General features: G+C 42.5%; 1 protein-coding gene across 1 annotated transcript in view; it reads right to left on the bottom strand.

Annotated features, from left to right (window-relative positions):
* Positions 1-17,301, bottom strand: part of DOCK4 (dedicator of cytokinesis 4) — a 798,954-nt gene that overhangs the window by 118,141 nt on the left and 663,512 nt on the right. Inside the window, 2 exon segments of the mRNA XM_030215964.1 lie at positions 1,327-1,468; positions 14,122-14,226. Of these exon segments, the coding sequence (XP_030071824.1) occupies positions 1,327-1,468; positions 14,122-14,226 (247 nt within the window).

The raw sequence follows: 17,301 nt of genomic DNA, 5'->3' as shown, positions 1-17,301 counted from the left end.
CACCCTGGTTTGTTATTCCATGAATTGCTAAAGCACTTAATGCAACTGGCCGTTGAATGTGAATACCCTTGTTTCTACAAGGGTATTCACATTCAACCTGGATTCCCATACTAGAGACTTTTAAAAAAATATTTCAGGAGTTCAGCTTTGATTCTCATTTTTATACTGTAGTTGTAGAGCAGAGGTAGGCAACCACGGTCCTTGAGGGCCCCAACCCAGTTGGGTTTTCAAGATTTTCACAATGAATATGCATGAGATTGATTTGCATGTACTGCTTCCATTGTACACAAATCGATCTCTTGCATATTCATTGTGGAAATCTGGAAAGTTTGGGTTGTGGCCCTCAAGGACCATGGTTGCCCACCCCAGTTGTAGAGCAATCATGTCCAGTCTTAAAGGACTGTAAAAAGTGTTCAGGATTACCCTGAATATGCTCAATCCCAGAGCGAAATGAGCCAGAATCGTGCTGTGTGCAACAAGCCCCCTAGTGCCCTCACCCTGCCCACTGCATCACAGCCACTGCAGGGGAGTCAATAGTTGAGGAGTGATTTTTACATCATGCCTTCATTGTGCCTTGTTTGGTTGCACAGCATGGCCCTGGCCCAATTATTTTATTTTGATATAAACTGTATTTATATCCAACTATGGCTGCCCACAAGTAGTTTGAAAATTAACCTGATCACTGCTCTCAAGAATCAGAGATAGATATCAAAGATTTTTCCCTTGTAGGGCAAAAAACAGCATTTATATATACATTTTTCCAACTGTGCACTTTGTTTACATTCTTAAGATGCAATGCATCACTGGATCATGTTGAAAGTTAGAGTCGAGTGGAATTCAGGGCTGGAAACATAACACAATATTTCTTCATTACCAAATCCTTGAATAAATTATTAAATGGCACTGAGAATTTAAGCAACATTTGTTGCATGCATCCACAAGCGTTTTCATAAGCATACACGCTTCTAACATTTTCAATAAAAAAATAATATCCTCAAACTAAAAACCATTCTATGCAATTAGATACTTGTTTGAACATACTGGTAATAGTATTACACATAACTGGGTACATTACAATATTCAAATATACTTTATGTATCTATCCCTCAGGTTGTATGGGGTCTCAAACATGTACTCCAATCATGCCTAACTATTAAAACCTTTCCATATAATTTTATATGCATGAAAAAAATGTTAGAAACAATCTGCAAGCAAATAAAAGTAAATATGGAGAAATTCATGTAGTTTTAAAATCAATTACAATGTTTCTAATCATTAATTTATGAGAATAGGATGACTGCCTCTTTCTTCCTCATATGAGGATACATTGTGCTTCTGCTTGAAAGATGGTCTCATCTGGTTGATTGGCATGTTGCATAGCAATTGCATGTGGGAACTCATTCAGCATTCGCTGCTGGAAAGCCTCCAGTCTTTCATAGTCATGACCTCGGCAAACAAACTCTTTATTCTAAGCAGAAGAAAAGAACAGAGCTAGTTGGCTGAAAATAATTGGGAGCTGTAATAAAATACAGGAAGACATATCTTTAACAGAGTAACACAATGGTTCTCAACCCTGTATTGGAAACACACTTAATCAGCCTGGTTTTCAGGATAGCCATAATGAAAACACATGACATATTTATATACAATAGATGTGATGAGTATGTAAATGTATTTTATGCATATCCTTTATGGTTAAACTGAACACCAGATTGCTTAAGGCTAAGGACCACTGATCTAACATATATACGTACTACAAGGATGTACTAAACAAGTAAGAAGCTGATTAAGATATTGAGCTCCCAAACTCAACTTTTAGCTGAACAACAGAGGGGTAAACACAATTTTATTTATTTATTTATGGCATTTGTACCCCTTATTATCCCAAACAAGCTTGGGTTCAATGTGGCTTACATCAACCTTTCAAAGCAGATTACAATAAGAGAACTATAAAGAAAATACAAAACAATAACAGGTAAAAACATCCAAGCAGTAAGATGACTCATTTTGAAATAATAAATTAACTAAAACAATAGCAATCAGCAACAGTGGTGAGGAATTCACTAAATAAGAATGCTTTCAACAATTTACGAAATTTCAAGTAGTCAGTAACATATCTGAGTGACTTTGGTAAGGAATCCTATAATATAATTCTCACCTCCAACGTTCTGTGCCTGGGACCGTGGATCCGGTGGTCTGAGAGGCACCATCAGTGACGTCCCATCTCATGCCCCTCCCACACTCTAACGTCCCCCCTCACGCCCCTCCCACACTCCGCCCCCTCCGTGTAACCTAACCGCCCTCATGCCACTCCCACCCAGTTCAACACTCCGCCCTCAAAAAAACACTGCCGCCCTCCCTCCCCAACATTCGGACTGTCGGAGATCAGAGAGGACGAAGAGGGAGGGTGGCGAGACAGCGCAACTGGCGAATCGAAATACAGGGGGAGGGAAACAGCAGTGGGTCCGACCGTCAGAGACGACGAAGAGGGACGGCAGCGAGACGGAGAGAGCCGAGGTAAGCAAGGAAGCACATTGATTGATCTCGGTTTCCACTCCCCTACGCAGCCGTCATTCCTATACACTACAAAAACAACCAAAACTATGAGCTGCTGCTTCAAACTGTCGTTTTTACATTGAGGGAGGGAGGGAGGGGGTGTCGGAGGGGGAGGGGGGACCCTGCAACTGGGAAAAAGGGAGGCAGGGAGGGAGGGAGGGAGGGAGGGAGGGGAGATAAGCAAGGAAGCACATTGGTTAATCTCTGTTTCCACTCCTCTACGAAGCCGTCATTTGTATACACACACAAAAAAAGCCAAACTAGGAGTTGCTGCTTCACACTGTCGTTTTTAAATTGAGGGAGGGAGGGGAGGGGAGGGGGGACCCTGCAACTGGGAAAAAGGGAGGGAGGGGGACCCCCCTGCAACTGGGATGGAGGGAGGGACCCTGCAACTGGGAGACAGACCGGGGGGGGGGGGGGGCGCCACCCTGGAACTGGGTGGGAGGGAGGGAGGGAGGGGGGACCCTGACACATACTCTCATTCTCACACACACTCACACCCAGTCTCACTCTCTCTGTCACACACACACACACACACTCGCACATTCACTCTCTCTCACACAGTCACTCTCACACACACTCTCTCAAACATACACACTCTGAAAAAAAACCTTGCTAGCGCCCGTTTCCTTTAAAACAGAAACGGGCCTTTTTTTACTAGTTAGATAATAAATAAATAAATTCCATTTCCCAGTAGCTTCCTACCTCCATCACTCCTTCAAACCTCAGGACCAAATGAGAAATTAGCTGACAGTTATGCATGTTTTGGAGAAGGTGAAAACACTGATAAGATATATTTTTAAAAATTATATGTATATTGCTGATGCAAAATAGGGAACACATGTACACTTTAAGGGGACATTTTATAAAGTCATTTCCATGCATATATGCCAATACATATGAATTCAATGCCTCTTACAAAATTACTCCACGTGTAAAAGTATGCATGATGCCAACATAACACATGCATTTAAGCGCATTTGATGTAGGCGTGTTCTGGAGTGGAGATGGGTTGGAGTGGGGGCAAAGGCATGATTTAGAAATATATGATTCAATATTCAACAGGCGGCAGTCAGTGTTTTTTAAAACTCTGACCGTTGCCGGCTACGTGAGACCCAGATATTCAGTGCCAGGCCATGTGCAGGCAACAGCACTAATTGTTCCGCTGCTAGCAGCTGGAGCTTATGTGGATGCCAGCCGATATTCAGCCGGGGCCCGCATAAGACAGTTATGTGGGCAATGGGTTAATATTGACGAGCACTCACCTAACATTTCAAATCGTTTTTTTAAAGCTCTCCAAGCCCTCTCCTGCCCCCAAAACAGCTCCCTCCCTCCCCCTAACCCACAATATTAAAACCCCCTCTTGCTGAATGCCCCCCCGGAACATTCCCCAACTCCTCCCCCCAGCTCAGTTATGATAGCTCCCTCCCTGGGCTTACCTCAGATCCCTCAGAACTCCACTTGCACCTGCCCCTATCATCCCACTGGACCACCAGGGACCTGAGATAGGCCCGGGGTGGGAACTATCCAGACTGCGGGGGTTGGAGGATGTTTGGGGGGGAGATGCTCTGTGAGAGGGGTTCTTAGTTGTGGGCTGGGGAGGGGGAACAGAAGGAGGGGGCTGTTTTGGGGGCAAGAGCGAACCTCATTCAGTTCTGCCACCACCATCATCCCCACTGGACCATCAGAGATCTGAGATAGGACTGGGGGCCTACTGAGATGGGTGGAGAGGTTTGGGGGTAGTTATGAGGGGGATGTTCTGGGAGGGTTTTTTTAATGTCATGGTCTGGGAGAAGGGGGAACAGATGGAGGGGAAGCTGTCCTGAATTTTCCCAGTTAGCTATGCAGGTGCCGGTATTGAATATTGCCAACACCCACATAACTGCTGGTTTTTCCCCAATACCGCCCCCTTGTACTGTCTCTGACATGGCAACTTTCTACATAGGTGGTCAAAGCAGATATTTTCCTACCCGCTTAAATCAATTTGAATACTGGGCAGATATTTTATTTAAAAACAAACATATGAATGTGTGTATTGTACTTTTATGCACTTACACTTACTTCCGAAGCAAATGTACATGTATATGGATGCATTTTATTTGTGATTTCTGTAGGACTTATGCTAGTATTTTATAAAGAGGCATAGGAACCAATAGGCATCTTTTTGCCCTCTTAATTTAGCTGACATTTTGGAAAATTACCGCTATGGTCTTATCAAACTACATGCAGAACATGTCCCCTTCAAAATGGCATGCTGCCTGAACCTCTTCTAAAATTACTTCAGATACATACATTGCTGGTTAACATGGGTAAGTGTTTTATGTGTGCAAACCTTCTAAAATTGCTTCCTAAAATGGCATTTGGGAGGAAGCAGTCAAAGTGGTCTACTGTCAAAGTGGTCTACTGTTAAAATGGGTTATTTTATCTCTAACTCATGCTATTTTAGCACATATCCTATTTTTATATGCAATGAGACCTAATTACTAATAACCTGAATTGACATCACTAACTGTATTATTTAAATGTGTACTGCCTCCTGAGTTCTTCACCTGCTCGAAGTCCTCTGCCTGCTCCTTTGTACATTGGGAGAGCAGTTTCCATGAATCAGACAGAACAGGGAGAAAGCGGCCTCTCTAAACCAGAGACTGTTGGGTGATACCAATAACAGTATTATTTAAACGTGTGCTGCCTCCTGAGTACTTCACCTGCTTCATCTTTATCAAATACCTGTCTTAAATTCATCATATGCAGTAAGTCTACTTCCAGACATTATTTCACACTAGACTAAAAAATGTTCTTCCAGTTATTCACAGTTAATTGGCTATCCGCCTCATAATCAAAAGTGAAAGACGCCCATATTTCGACCCAAATCGGGAGATGGGCGTCCGTTTCCCGTGGGCGCCCAAATCGGTATAATTGAACCAAATTGGTATAATTGAAACCCGATTTTGGGCGTCCTCAACTGCAGTCCGTCACGGAGACGAACAAAGATAACGGGGGCGTGTTGGAGGCGTGGCGAAGGCGGGACTGGGGTGTGGTTATTGGCCGAGGAGAGATAGGCGTCTTTAGCTGATAATCGAAACAAGAAGGGCGTTTTTGACGAGAATTTGGTCCGCTGTATTTAGACCCTTTTTTTTTAGGTCCGTCCCAAAAAAATGGCCCAACTGATCAGATGACCACCGGAGGGAATCGGGGATGACCTCCCCTGACTACCCCAGTGGTCACTAACCCCCTCCAACCCAAAAAACCCCACTTTATAAACTTTTTTCCCAGCCTGTATGCCAGTCTCAAATGCCGTACCCACCTCCATGACAGCAGAATGTGGTCTATCCTCTGACAGTGTTTCCCTGGTTCTGATGTGGGTCTCGGGTGAGTGTGACACCTTTTCTGTTAAGGGCACTGCAGAGTCACATCAGCAATGCATTGTGGTGAGTGTAGGGTATTCGGCTCCGTGATTCCACTAGCTTATGTTAAATGCTCACGATGTTGGTAGTTGTTAGGCTCTACTCCCATGGTGCTTTCCCCTCTGCTTACTGGGTCAGAGTGTGCCCTGTTTTGTTTCCGGTAGTCCATGAGGTAGTGGCCATTTGTGTAAGACACTTTTAGATCCCTTTCATGTGTTAGCCACGTTACAGCACTTAGTTCTTACCTTGAATGTTGCTGAAAGAGGGCATTGTACACCATTCTGCCAGCTCTGACCTACTGCTAATCTGTGTACCAGCGAGACTCGTTGCCAGTGGGGCACAACCTTTGATCTGCAGTTAATTGTGAGTAAAGGTGCTTATTCAAATAAAGGACGTTTTCAGCGAGATTAGTCTTCAGGTGTGAACTGCTGTGCCAAGGTTATACACAGCAACAAGTCTTGTCCCTGGAGCACTTTTAGTGGGTACTGCAGTGCACTTCAGGCAGGCAGACCCAGGCCCATCCCCCCCACCCGTAACACTTGTGGTGGTAAATTGGAGGCCTCTAAAACCCACTGTACCCACATGTAGTTGCCCCCTTCACCTCTAAGAGCTATGGTAGTGTTGTACATTTGTCCCTCCCACGACCAAATGGCTTGGATTGGACGTTTCTGAGCTGGGCGTTTTTAGTTTCCATTATCGCAAAAAAAAAAAAAAAACGCCCATCTCAGAAGGGACCAAATCCATGGCATTTGGTCCGTCCAAACCGCATTTTCGAAACGAAAGATGGACGCCCATCTTTTTCGATAATACTCTTCACATACCCGTTTTCGGACATAGACGCCCATGGAGATGAGGGTTCGCGTTCGATTATGCCCCTCTATGTATTACTATTCTATGTCAAATTTTAACTGGTTCTCCCACTATTGCTTTAGAAACCTACTTTAATATCCCAATCATTATTTCTATCAGGTTTAAAGTTAAAGCAGGAAACCACAACACACAATATGGCAAATCCAATTATTGTAATCAACTAATTCATACACACATCAATCAAATAACACCTGATTCAAAGACACCCTACTCAAAAACAAAACATAACCCTTTCTCAACCGGAAAATCTCATAAATGTTAAATGCAACACTCATAATTCACTCTCATTTACACCAGTCCCAACTGGATATGTTAATGCAAGATCTATAATAAACATAACACAGATAATCAGAGAATGGCTAGAAGAAGAACAATTAGACCTCCTACTGATTACTGAAACCTGATTACATGTGCAAGACGATCCAATATTAAATGACCTATGTCCCCCAAGTTACAAAATTCTTCCTCAAGCTAGAAAAGGGGAAAAAAAGAGGAGGCATTGCCATAACATATAAATAGCTTTTCAAAGTAGAACTGATATCTCATATTAACTCCCCTACTCTCAAAACAATTGCTTGCAAAATCAACAATGGCACTCTATCTGATCCTATCTGCATCATTCTTTTTTACCGCCGAACAGGGAGGTGGCAATCAACAGAAAACATCTTCACTGAATTTGTATCTAACATATGCACTAAATTTGATAATGTCTTACCAATAGGTGACATCAAAAGGCAAAACTTGGCTTAAATTTGACGGAAACTTGGGCCTCAGAATCCAAACTAAAGCTAAATAAAGAAAAAGCTAAATTCATGGTCATTACCAACCTATTTGACCAAAACAACTACAACAGTTTCACAATTGACAACACTTCATTCCCCATTGACAATAATCTGAAACTTTTAGGTATAATTATAGACAAACATTTAACATTTGATACTCAAGTTTCCTCAGTAATCACAAAACCTTTCAGGTCTCTTTGGAAACTAAAAAGGATCAGACCCTATTTCTCATCAGAAACATTCAGACTTGAAGTAACTATACACAGGAAGTCAAATACGTTAGTGTTTAACTTTAAAAAAGGAGACTATGATAAAATGAGAAGAACGGTGGAAAAAAAACTTAGGGGGAAAACTGAGAGGGTAAAAACTGTACAACAGGCATGGATGCTATTAGGGCTAAAAGAAATGCCTTCAGAAAATGGAAGAAGGAACCGTCTGAAAATAACAAGAAGCAGCATAAGGAGTGTCAAAGCAAATGCAAGACGCAGATAAAGAGGGCCAAGAGAGATTATGAAAAAAAGATAGCATTAGAGGCAAAAAAATATAGTAAAAATTTTTTTTTGTATATTAAAAGCAGGAAGCCGGCAAAAGAATCGGTTGACCGAGGGGTAAAAGGGGCAATCAAGGAAGACAAAGACGTAGTGGAGAGATTGAATGAATTCTTTGCTTCAGTCCTCACCGAGGAAGATTTTTGTGGGATACCGGTGTCGGAAATGATATTTCAAGCGGACGAGTCGGAGAAACTTACTGACTTCACGGTAAACCTGGAGGACGTAATGGGGCAGTTCAGTAAACTGACGAGTAGCAAATCTGGACCGGATGGTATTCATCCTAGAGTACTGATAGAACTGAAAAATGGTAGCCTACATTTTTTTTTATTTGTTACATTTGTATCCCACATTTTCCCTCCTATTTGCAGGCTCAAACTTCCCCCTTACTGTGCATTATAATATCTAAAGGATAACTTTAGAAAGGCTATCTATGTGTAAAAGGTGGAATTATTTCATACCTGTTAATCTCCTTTCCTAGAGTTCCGCTATACAAGTTTAAACTAGTGGATTATGACCCCTTCCTACCAGCAAATGGAGATAAAGAAAATTGAAGAAAACCTGTGACATCACTGCTATGTTTCTGTTTATTTATTTACATGCTTGATATATTGCCATTACTAATACTATAGATCACAGTGGTTAAAGTGCTGGTGCAGCCTGGAACTCTCAAGTATGCCAATACCAAAGCAGAAGGACACTGACCAAATCCTTTATATTAATAACGTCTCTTCTCTTTCATCTAATCATTTAGGGCCCAATATTGAAAAGGGTTCAACTCTGCTAGGCCTGATTCAATCCCGCTGAGTTGGCCATCTGCCAATATTCAGCAGCATTTAAGTGGATAGTACCACTAAATATTGCCTCTGACTGCTGTGGCACTGTCCAGTTAGTGCCAGGGCAGGCTGGAGGTGGAGCTTGGGAGGAGCCAACACTTAACTGGTTAGTAGTGATATTCAGTCCGCTAACTGGTTAAGTAAGCAAAAAGGCTGTCCTAACTTTATCTACTGTGCTAACTGGGCACCAGTCTGAATATCTGCTGGTGCCCAGTTAACTTTTGGGTCACCGCACTTACCTGGATATTCAATACCAGAGCCCAAATTTGGCTCGACATTAAACATCTGGTCTTAATTCAGCCCATGACTGCTAGTGGCTTAATAACCACTGAACAACATGGACTGAATATTGGGTTCTTATTTCCTTGTTTTTTTTTTTTTTTAATCCACTGTAGCCTAGCACTTTAAAAAATAAACTAATAATACAAACTAAATAAAAATGCAGAATTCAAACAGAAAGATCCCAAGACTCTTCCCAACACTGTTATCTTCTAGAATGGGTCTTGGACTAATCTAGGAAAACTCAAAGAAAGGAAATTAAAAGATATGAACAAAATTCACTCTATCATCTCTGCTAGACCAGTCCAAACTAGTAGGATGTAAAAGGTCAATACTTAATGGGAGGGAGAAGACAAGGCTCTCTAAATTACTGCTCTGGCAAAGGCCACATAGCCCCTGGCCAATACACAAGACCATGAGATTAAAGCACAGGGAACCCCAACACTCAACTACAAGGTTCCCTGGGAAAGCCCCCACTACTGAATACAGCATTTTCCGGCTGAGAACGTTTACCTCTATATTTTCTGACTCAGTAATGTGAACCATGGAAATGGCAGAGACAGATGAAGTTCTACCCATCCCTCTTCCAGTGCCACAGCTGTACTGTGAGAACCTCCTTGCCTATTGATGTATGCCACCATTATGATGTTGTTGGACATGATCTAAACTGCTTTGCCTACAGTAGGGGAAGTAAGTGCAGGAGCACCTAGAAAATGGCTCTCATCTCCAGATGATTGATGGTCCAAGACAATTCTGTTCAAAACCAATGGTCCTGCACAAGACTTCCAACACAATGGGCTACCCAGCTCTGGAGGCTTGTAATGCTGGTCACTATCATCCAATCAGGGGAGTACAGAGGCACTCCCACAGCAGATGCCTGGGATTATAGCGCCAAATGAAAAAAGGGGCTAGGAATCGGGAAGTGAGCCTTGAAGTCAATGTCCACATGTGAGCATCCACTCAAGACACCACCTCCAAGTTTGCCACCATGGACCCGATGAGCTGTAGACAGTTCCAGACCTGAGGGCCCTGCTAAGAGCAAAGCACTCTCACTTGTGACCACAACTTTACCTTGCACTCCTCTGGAAGAAAGATGATCCCTTGTCTGGTGTCAATGTACAACAGATCATGAGAGGGTACCAACAGGCACTTGGCATAATTCACCACCCATAAATAATACTAAGGTAACAAAGAGGGGCATAATCAAACTGGGCCAGCCATCTATATGGGTGGCCATCTCTAAGGCCGGCCCCGTACAGCGGCATACCTGACCGTAGTATTGAAACAAGATGACCAGTCATCTTTCGTTTCGATAATACGGTCGGGGCCGGCCAAATCTCAACATTTGGGCCGGCGTTAGAGATGGCCGGCGTTAGAGATGGCCGCCATTGGTTTCCCACCGATAATGGAAACTAATGGCGTCCATTTCAAACCCGGCCAAATCCAAGCCATTTGGTCATGGGAGGAGCCAGCATTTATAGTGCAGTGGCCCCCCTCACATGCCAGACACCAACCGGGCACCCTAGGGGGCACTGCAGTGGACTTCATAAATTGCTCCCAGGTGCATAGCTCCCATACCTTGTGTGCTGAGCCCCACAAACCCATTATCTACAACTGTACAACACTACCATAGCCCTTAGGGGTGAAGGGGGGCACCTACATGTGAGTACAGTGGGTTTTGGAGGGCTCACATTTATCAGCACAAGTGTAACAGGTAGGGGGGTGGGCCTCGGTCCGCCTGCCTGAAGTCCACTGCAGTACCCACTAAAAACTGCTCCAGGGACCTGTATAGTGCTGTTACGGAGTTGGGTATGACATTTGAGGCTGGCATAGAAGCTGGCACAAAAATGTTAAAAAAAATTTTTTTGGGTGGGAGGGGGTTGGTGACCACTGAGGGAGTAAGGGGAGGTGATCCCCGATTCCCTCCAGTGGTCATCTGGTCAGTTGGGGCACTTTTTTGAGGCTTGGTTCTAAAAACAAATGGACCAAGTGAAGCCGGCCAAGTGCTCATCAGAGTCGGCCTTCTTTTTTCCATTATCGGCTGAAGCCGGCCATCTCAGAACCACGCCCCCGTCGCACCTTCCGTACCCTGCCGAAATGCCCCCTTTAACTTTGGCCGGCCCTGCGACGGAAAGCAGTTGAAGCCGGCCAAAATCGGCTTTTGATTATACCAATTTGGCCAGGTTTAGGAAATGGCCGGCCATCTCCCAATTTGTGTCGAAAATATGCAGGAATATCACTAAAGAAAAATTTACCTAGAATCTGTGATAAATGTAATAATAAATTAAGACATTTTTAAGAATACTTAGTTCACATGTCAGTCATAATAAATCGTACTCCAGCGTTCTCAAAGCCACAGTACATCCAAATAAACACTGACTTATAATGCGAGTCAAATTACTAGAAAAGTGAATGTTATAAGGAGTGTAATTTCAAGGCAGAAAACATTATATCAAACATTAAAAGATACTCAAGTGGTTATGCATTGAATGAACCCCTGTTCATTCAATACATGACCCCTGTTCAAGATACAACAATGTCCCCATTGTTGTATCTTCTATCCAGCCGACATAATCTAACAACAAAATTGCCTTAGTTCACTTTGCACACTTAACAGTGTGCTAGTACTTATCTGAAAGATCTTAAAGTGTTATTGAAAAACGCCGGTCTGTACGAAGTAATGAGAACACTCAGTCCAGATTGTGCACCCCCTTATCCATAGAGAATTCTGAAGCAAGGTATAAAGCACAAATTCATAGATCAACACTCCCAATGTTGAATACTCTCATATCCTCAACTCAAGCTGAGTTTTGATATACTTCATCAGGAGGACATATCGCAAGTGGGAACTCTTAAGGACTTAAAAAGATACAACAATGGGGACATTGCTGATGAACTATATTATTAGATACAACAAAATAACAAAATCCTGTCAGGAGTTCAATGCATGACCACTGGAGTATCCTTTAATGTTTGATATAATGGTTTCTGCCTTGAAATTACACTGCTTATAATATTGGCTTTTCAAGTTACGTTGACTCGCGTTATAAGTCATTGTTTATTTGGATGCACTGTGGCTTTGAGAACGTTGGAGTACGATGATGGTTCCTTACTCAGTCAGTCACATTTATTATGTCTGACGTGTGAACTGAGCACTTGTTAAAAATGTCTTAATTTATTATTACATTTATCACAGATTCTAGTTAAAATTTTCTTTAGTGATATTTAGTTACCTTAGTATTATTTATTCCAAAAGAGGTAGTATTTAATTTGGGATTTTCCCTAAATTTTGTTATAATTCACCACCCAGCCTATTGGATCTAGCAGCTGAATCACTTGTGCCATAGCTGGTCTGGAGTCACTCTCTGAAACAGTGCAGATCAGCTAGTCGTTCAAGTTGGAATGAACCCATATCCTCCACTTGCAAAGATATGCCATCACAACCACCATTGCATTGGAAAACGTATGAGGCACTGTCTAAACTTTGGTTTCCTATAATAAACAATTAGTATGATGTAGAATATAATACTCCTTACTGACCACTTTTTAATTTCCTAAGAAATTCATGTGTTCTAATCAGATCTTAGCAAGAACACTATTGGGCTCATTTTCAAAAGAGAAGGGCGCCCATCTTTCGACACAAATCGGGAGATAGGCGTCCTTCTCCCAGGTTCGCCCAAATCGGCATAATCGAAAGTCGATTTTGGGCGCCCTCATCTGCTTTCCGTCGTGGGGATGACCAAAGTTCCCGGGGGCGTGTCGGAAGCATAGCGAAGGTGGGACTGGGGCGTGCTTAACACATGGGTGTCCTCGGCTAATAATGGAAAAAAGAAGGGCGTCCCTGATGAGCACTTGGCCGACATTACTTGGTCCATTTTTTCTTGCGACCAAGCCTCAAATGGGTGCTCGAAATGGCCAGATGACCACTGGAGGAAATCAAAATGGGGGATGACCTTCCCTTACTCTCCCAGTGGTCACTAACCCCCTCCCACCCTAAAAAAAACTTTAAAAATATTTTTGCCAGCCTCTATGCCAGCCTCAAATGTCATACCCAGCTCCCTGATAGCAGTATGCAGGTCCCTGGAGCAGTTTTAGTGGGTGCAGTGCACTTCAGGCAGGTGGACCCGGGCCCATCCCCCCCTACCTGTTACACTTGTGGTGGTAAATGTGAGCCCTTCGAAATCCACCGGAAACCCACTGTACCCACATGTAGGTGCCCCCCTTCACACCACAGGGCTATGGTAGTGTTGTACAGTTGTGGCTAGTGGGTTTTGGGGGGCTCAGCACCCAAGGTAAGGGAGCTTTGCACCTGGAAGCAATTTGTGAAGTCCACTGCAGTGCCCCCTAGGGTGCCCGGTTGGTGTCATGGCATGTGAGGGGGACCAGTGCACTACAAATGCTGGCTCCTCCCACGATCAAAGAGCTTGGATTTGGTCATTTCTGAGATGGATGTCCTCGGTTTCCATTATCGCCAAAAACCGCAGACGACCATCTCTAAGGACGACCATCTCTAAGGTCGACTTAAATGTTGAGATTTGGGTGTCCCCGACTGTATTAGCGAAACAAAAGATGGACGCCCATCTTGTTTCGATAATACGGGTTTCCCTGCCCCTTCACCGGGACATCCTGTGAGGATGTCCTCAGGAAAACTTGGGCTCCCCGTTCGATTATGCCCCTCCATGATACTCTTTTTCAAAGCATATAGACTTACAAAGTTCCAACATATATAACTTAGTAAGTCTATGTACTTTAAAAATGAGCCTCTATATATATTAAATGATTCTCTTAGGACAAAGACAGACAATAAATAAATAGGACATTTAACTTATGATTTTAATTTAATTACCCTTAAGAAAAATGGAAATTTTTTTCCATAGAATCCAACTCTGAAAAATTCAGGTTCCAAACGTTGTTGATCCATAATTTTATCATATAGAGAGGCCTCCATCATCTGAAAAAAATGATAAAGTCAGAACTGGGTCTTTTAGAAACAATTAGCACATATTATCTACAAAAAGGCCCATATAAATAAAATGGCAGATAACATGCACTAATGGTTAGTAAAAAAAAACAACAACCCTATATTCTCAAAGAAAGCTATATGTTATTGGCATCATGCATGGGAGAATTGAATAGTATCAACAGCAGAAGCACACCTGATCTGTCCACAATGTGCTCAAACGTTACCCTTGAGTGAGCAGAAACATCCTCTGAGCAATTTACAATTATTGTTTTCACTTCTAGTACTTTTATTCAGCTAGTAAGAACAAGGACACACCAAGATAATGAGATGGTCTTCTGTCCTAACAATTCCCATAGAGGTGAATTCTATATACAGCATGGCACTAAAAAAATATCAGCACCAATAAAATCACTATTCTATAAACTGTGTTTAAAGTTAGACGTGTTTTATAGATTAGTGCTTGCAACTGAGAATCAAAGCTAACTTTAGACACAGCCATTTGCACCAATTGAAATGTGTTCCAAATGTACGTGCCTAAATTAGGCGCCTATCTCCCCTCATTCTATAATCATGCCCCTGTTCTTCCCATGACTCTCCTATTTCCACAACCACTTTTTGAACTCATGCGTACAATTTAGGCACAGATCCCGCACCTGAATTCCAATTAAATCTAATTAGTGTCAATAACTGCTTGTTAACAAGCCAATTATTGGCACTAATTAGCTAATATTCAATTAAATTACATGTGCAAATTGGGAGCATGTCAAAATTTGTGTGCACAATTTTTAACGACTTTTATAGAATTTGGGAGATAGTGTGTAATCTCATATGTGCTTGGTTTCCAGTTGTTCTTTGCAAACAATATGCACTTTTTTGAGCATTTTTCAGCAGTTATGTTCCTTCTCTGCTATTTCCAACACCTTTTTAAAAGAAAAACACCAACTTACAAGAGGAATTTACGAGATTGGGAGACTGGGCGTCTAAATGGCAGATGACGTTTAATGTGAGTAAGTGCAAAGTGATGTATGTGGGAAAGAGGAACCCAAATTATAGCTATGTCATGCAAGGTTCCACATTAGGAGTCATGGACCAAGAAAGGGATCTAGGTGTCGTCGTTGATGATACGTTGAAACCTTCTTCTCAGTGTGCTGCTGTGGCTAAGAAAGCAAATAGAATGTTAGGTATTATTAGGAAAGGAATGGAAAACAAAAATGAGGATGTTATAATGTCTTTGTATCGCTCAATGGTGCGACCACACCTTGAATATTGTGTTCAATTCTGGTCACCGCATCTCAAAAAAGATATAGTGGAATTAGAAAAGGTGCAGAAAAGGGCGACGAAAATGATAAAGGGGATGGGGCGACTTCCCTATGAGGAAAGGCTAAAGTGGCTAGGGCTCTTCAGCTTGGAGAAAAGGCTTGGCCTGCTCCAGAGGGAGGGCATCGACCAAAGTAGACAGTGTTTAAAATTAGGTCTGCCTCACCCATTTGGGCAGTGGAAGCCATGGGCTCTCTGTACTATCCTAGAGAGAACTGCAAATCCCCTCTAGATACTTAATTACCCCAACCCTGTATCTGCTCATGACAGGCTTACACCGTCAGGCAGTATGGACCCTCGTAATTAGAAAGGAACCCAGTATGTAATAGATATAATAAGATAGTTTATTATAATCTTACCAATAGCAGTACAGGCGAGTCAAGCATTCACATAATGGAACCGCATATCATGGTATGTCCTCTCTCTCTAGCCTTCTGGAGTCTTCCTTCTCTGGTCTTCTTCTCCTCTTGTCTGATCTAATACTCCTCAAACTGCTGCTTATATACAATTTTGGCCCTATTCATTTCAATGGACCCCAGCTGTCTCAACAGAGCTCCTAGCCCTTATCAGTTGATCAGAATGACTTCACATGTTCCCAAACCTTCCTCTAGCCCCCCCTTTAGAAGTTCTCACCCGGGGTGCAGCTGACCCAGTACATAACCATAGCAACTCTTGCTTATGATGTCTTGCAGGTGCCAGTCTCAGGATTGTTTATAGAGTAGATTGCCCCCACCCTTGCCAGTTCTCAATTACCTTGCCACAGTAAAATGTAACTGTGTCAAAGGTGATCTCTGATTTTTACAAGCTAGCTCTCTTTTGTATCAGAGATGATTTTGATTTTAAGAAGCCTAGCTCTTATTATGAGCCATTGGCCTGTATTTTACTGAGAGCAGAGGCTAGCATAACTCTTCAACAGCTGCCTCACCGAGTTCCGCAAGTGGATGCTCGTAAAGAGCTGGTAAGACTGGATACGGGCAACGAGCATAGCGGCCTGATACGTCTTCCTCCCAAAAGAATTCAAAGTCCTAGTTTCTCTGCCTGGGAGCGCCGAGGTATAGTCTCTAGTACTCTTGGCTCTCTTGAGGGCGGAGTTCACCACCATGGAGTTATGGGGTAACTGAGACCTCATCAACCCAGGTTCACCGTGGATCTGATACTGGAACTCAGTCTTTTTACAGATCACAGAGACAGACAGAGGGAACGACCAGTTTCACATAAGGACCTTATGCAAAGGAGCTGTTACTGCCTCCTTAGGTGGAGTGGAACGATTAAGCGACAAACGGACTGAACGTGGCATCAAGATAAGTGCTGGTTTTCTTTAAGAAACAAAGGTTTTTTGCCTATGATGACAGTTAGAACTCCAAATAATTGAAAGCCATTGAGCTAAATTAAGGAGTCTGTTGAGGCTTTTTCCTTGGTTAAAGAGCACTTTATGAGTTATGGGCACAAATTGTTAAGTTCTAGCAAATTAGGATTGGTTAGAGATTATCCTTTACGTAAGTTGATCCTAAGGAATGCGTGAATAAATCGAGTAGGTGTTTCTACTATAATTTAAGTTTATATAGCCAAGGCGGAGAGGAGAAGATATTGACTCTGTTTTACCCAGAGAAGAGCAAAAGTGGATTTTGTTTTAGTCCACTCTGTGACACCTGATGGTTTAAACTTTGACATTGACTATCAGCCATTTTGTAGTACCATTTTTTTATTTTTTTTCTAATTTCTTCCTCTTTTGTTAATCACTTATAC

The sequence above is a fragment of the Microcaecilia unicolor genome, chromosome 10 (genome assembly GCF_901765095.1).
Source record: "Microcaecilia unicolor chromosome 10, aMicUni1.1, whole genome shotgun sequence".
In the NCBI taxonomy this organism is placed as follows: domain Eukaryota; kingdom Metazoa; phylum Chordata; class Amphibia; order Gymnophiona; family Siphonopidae; genus Microcaecilia; species Microcaecilia unicolor.
Note: the sequence above shows the minus strand (reverse complement) of the source record. Positions and strands in the feature narration are given on the sequence as shown.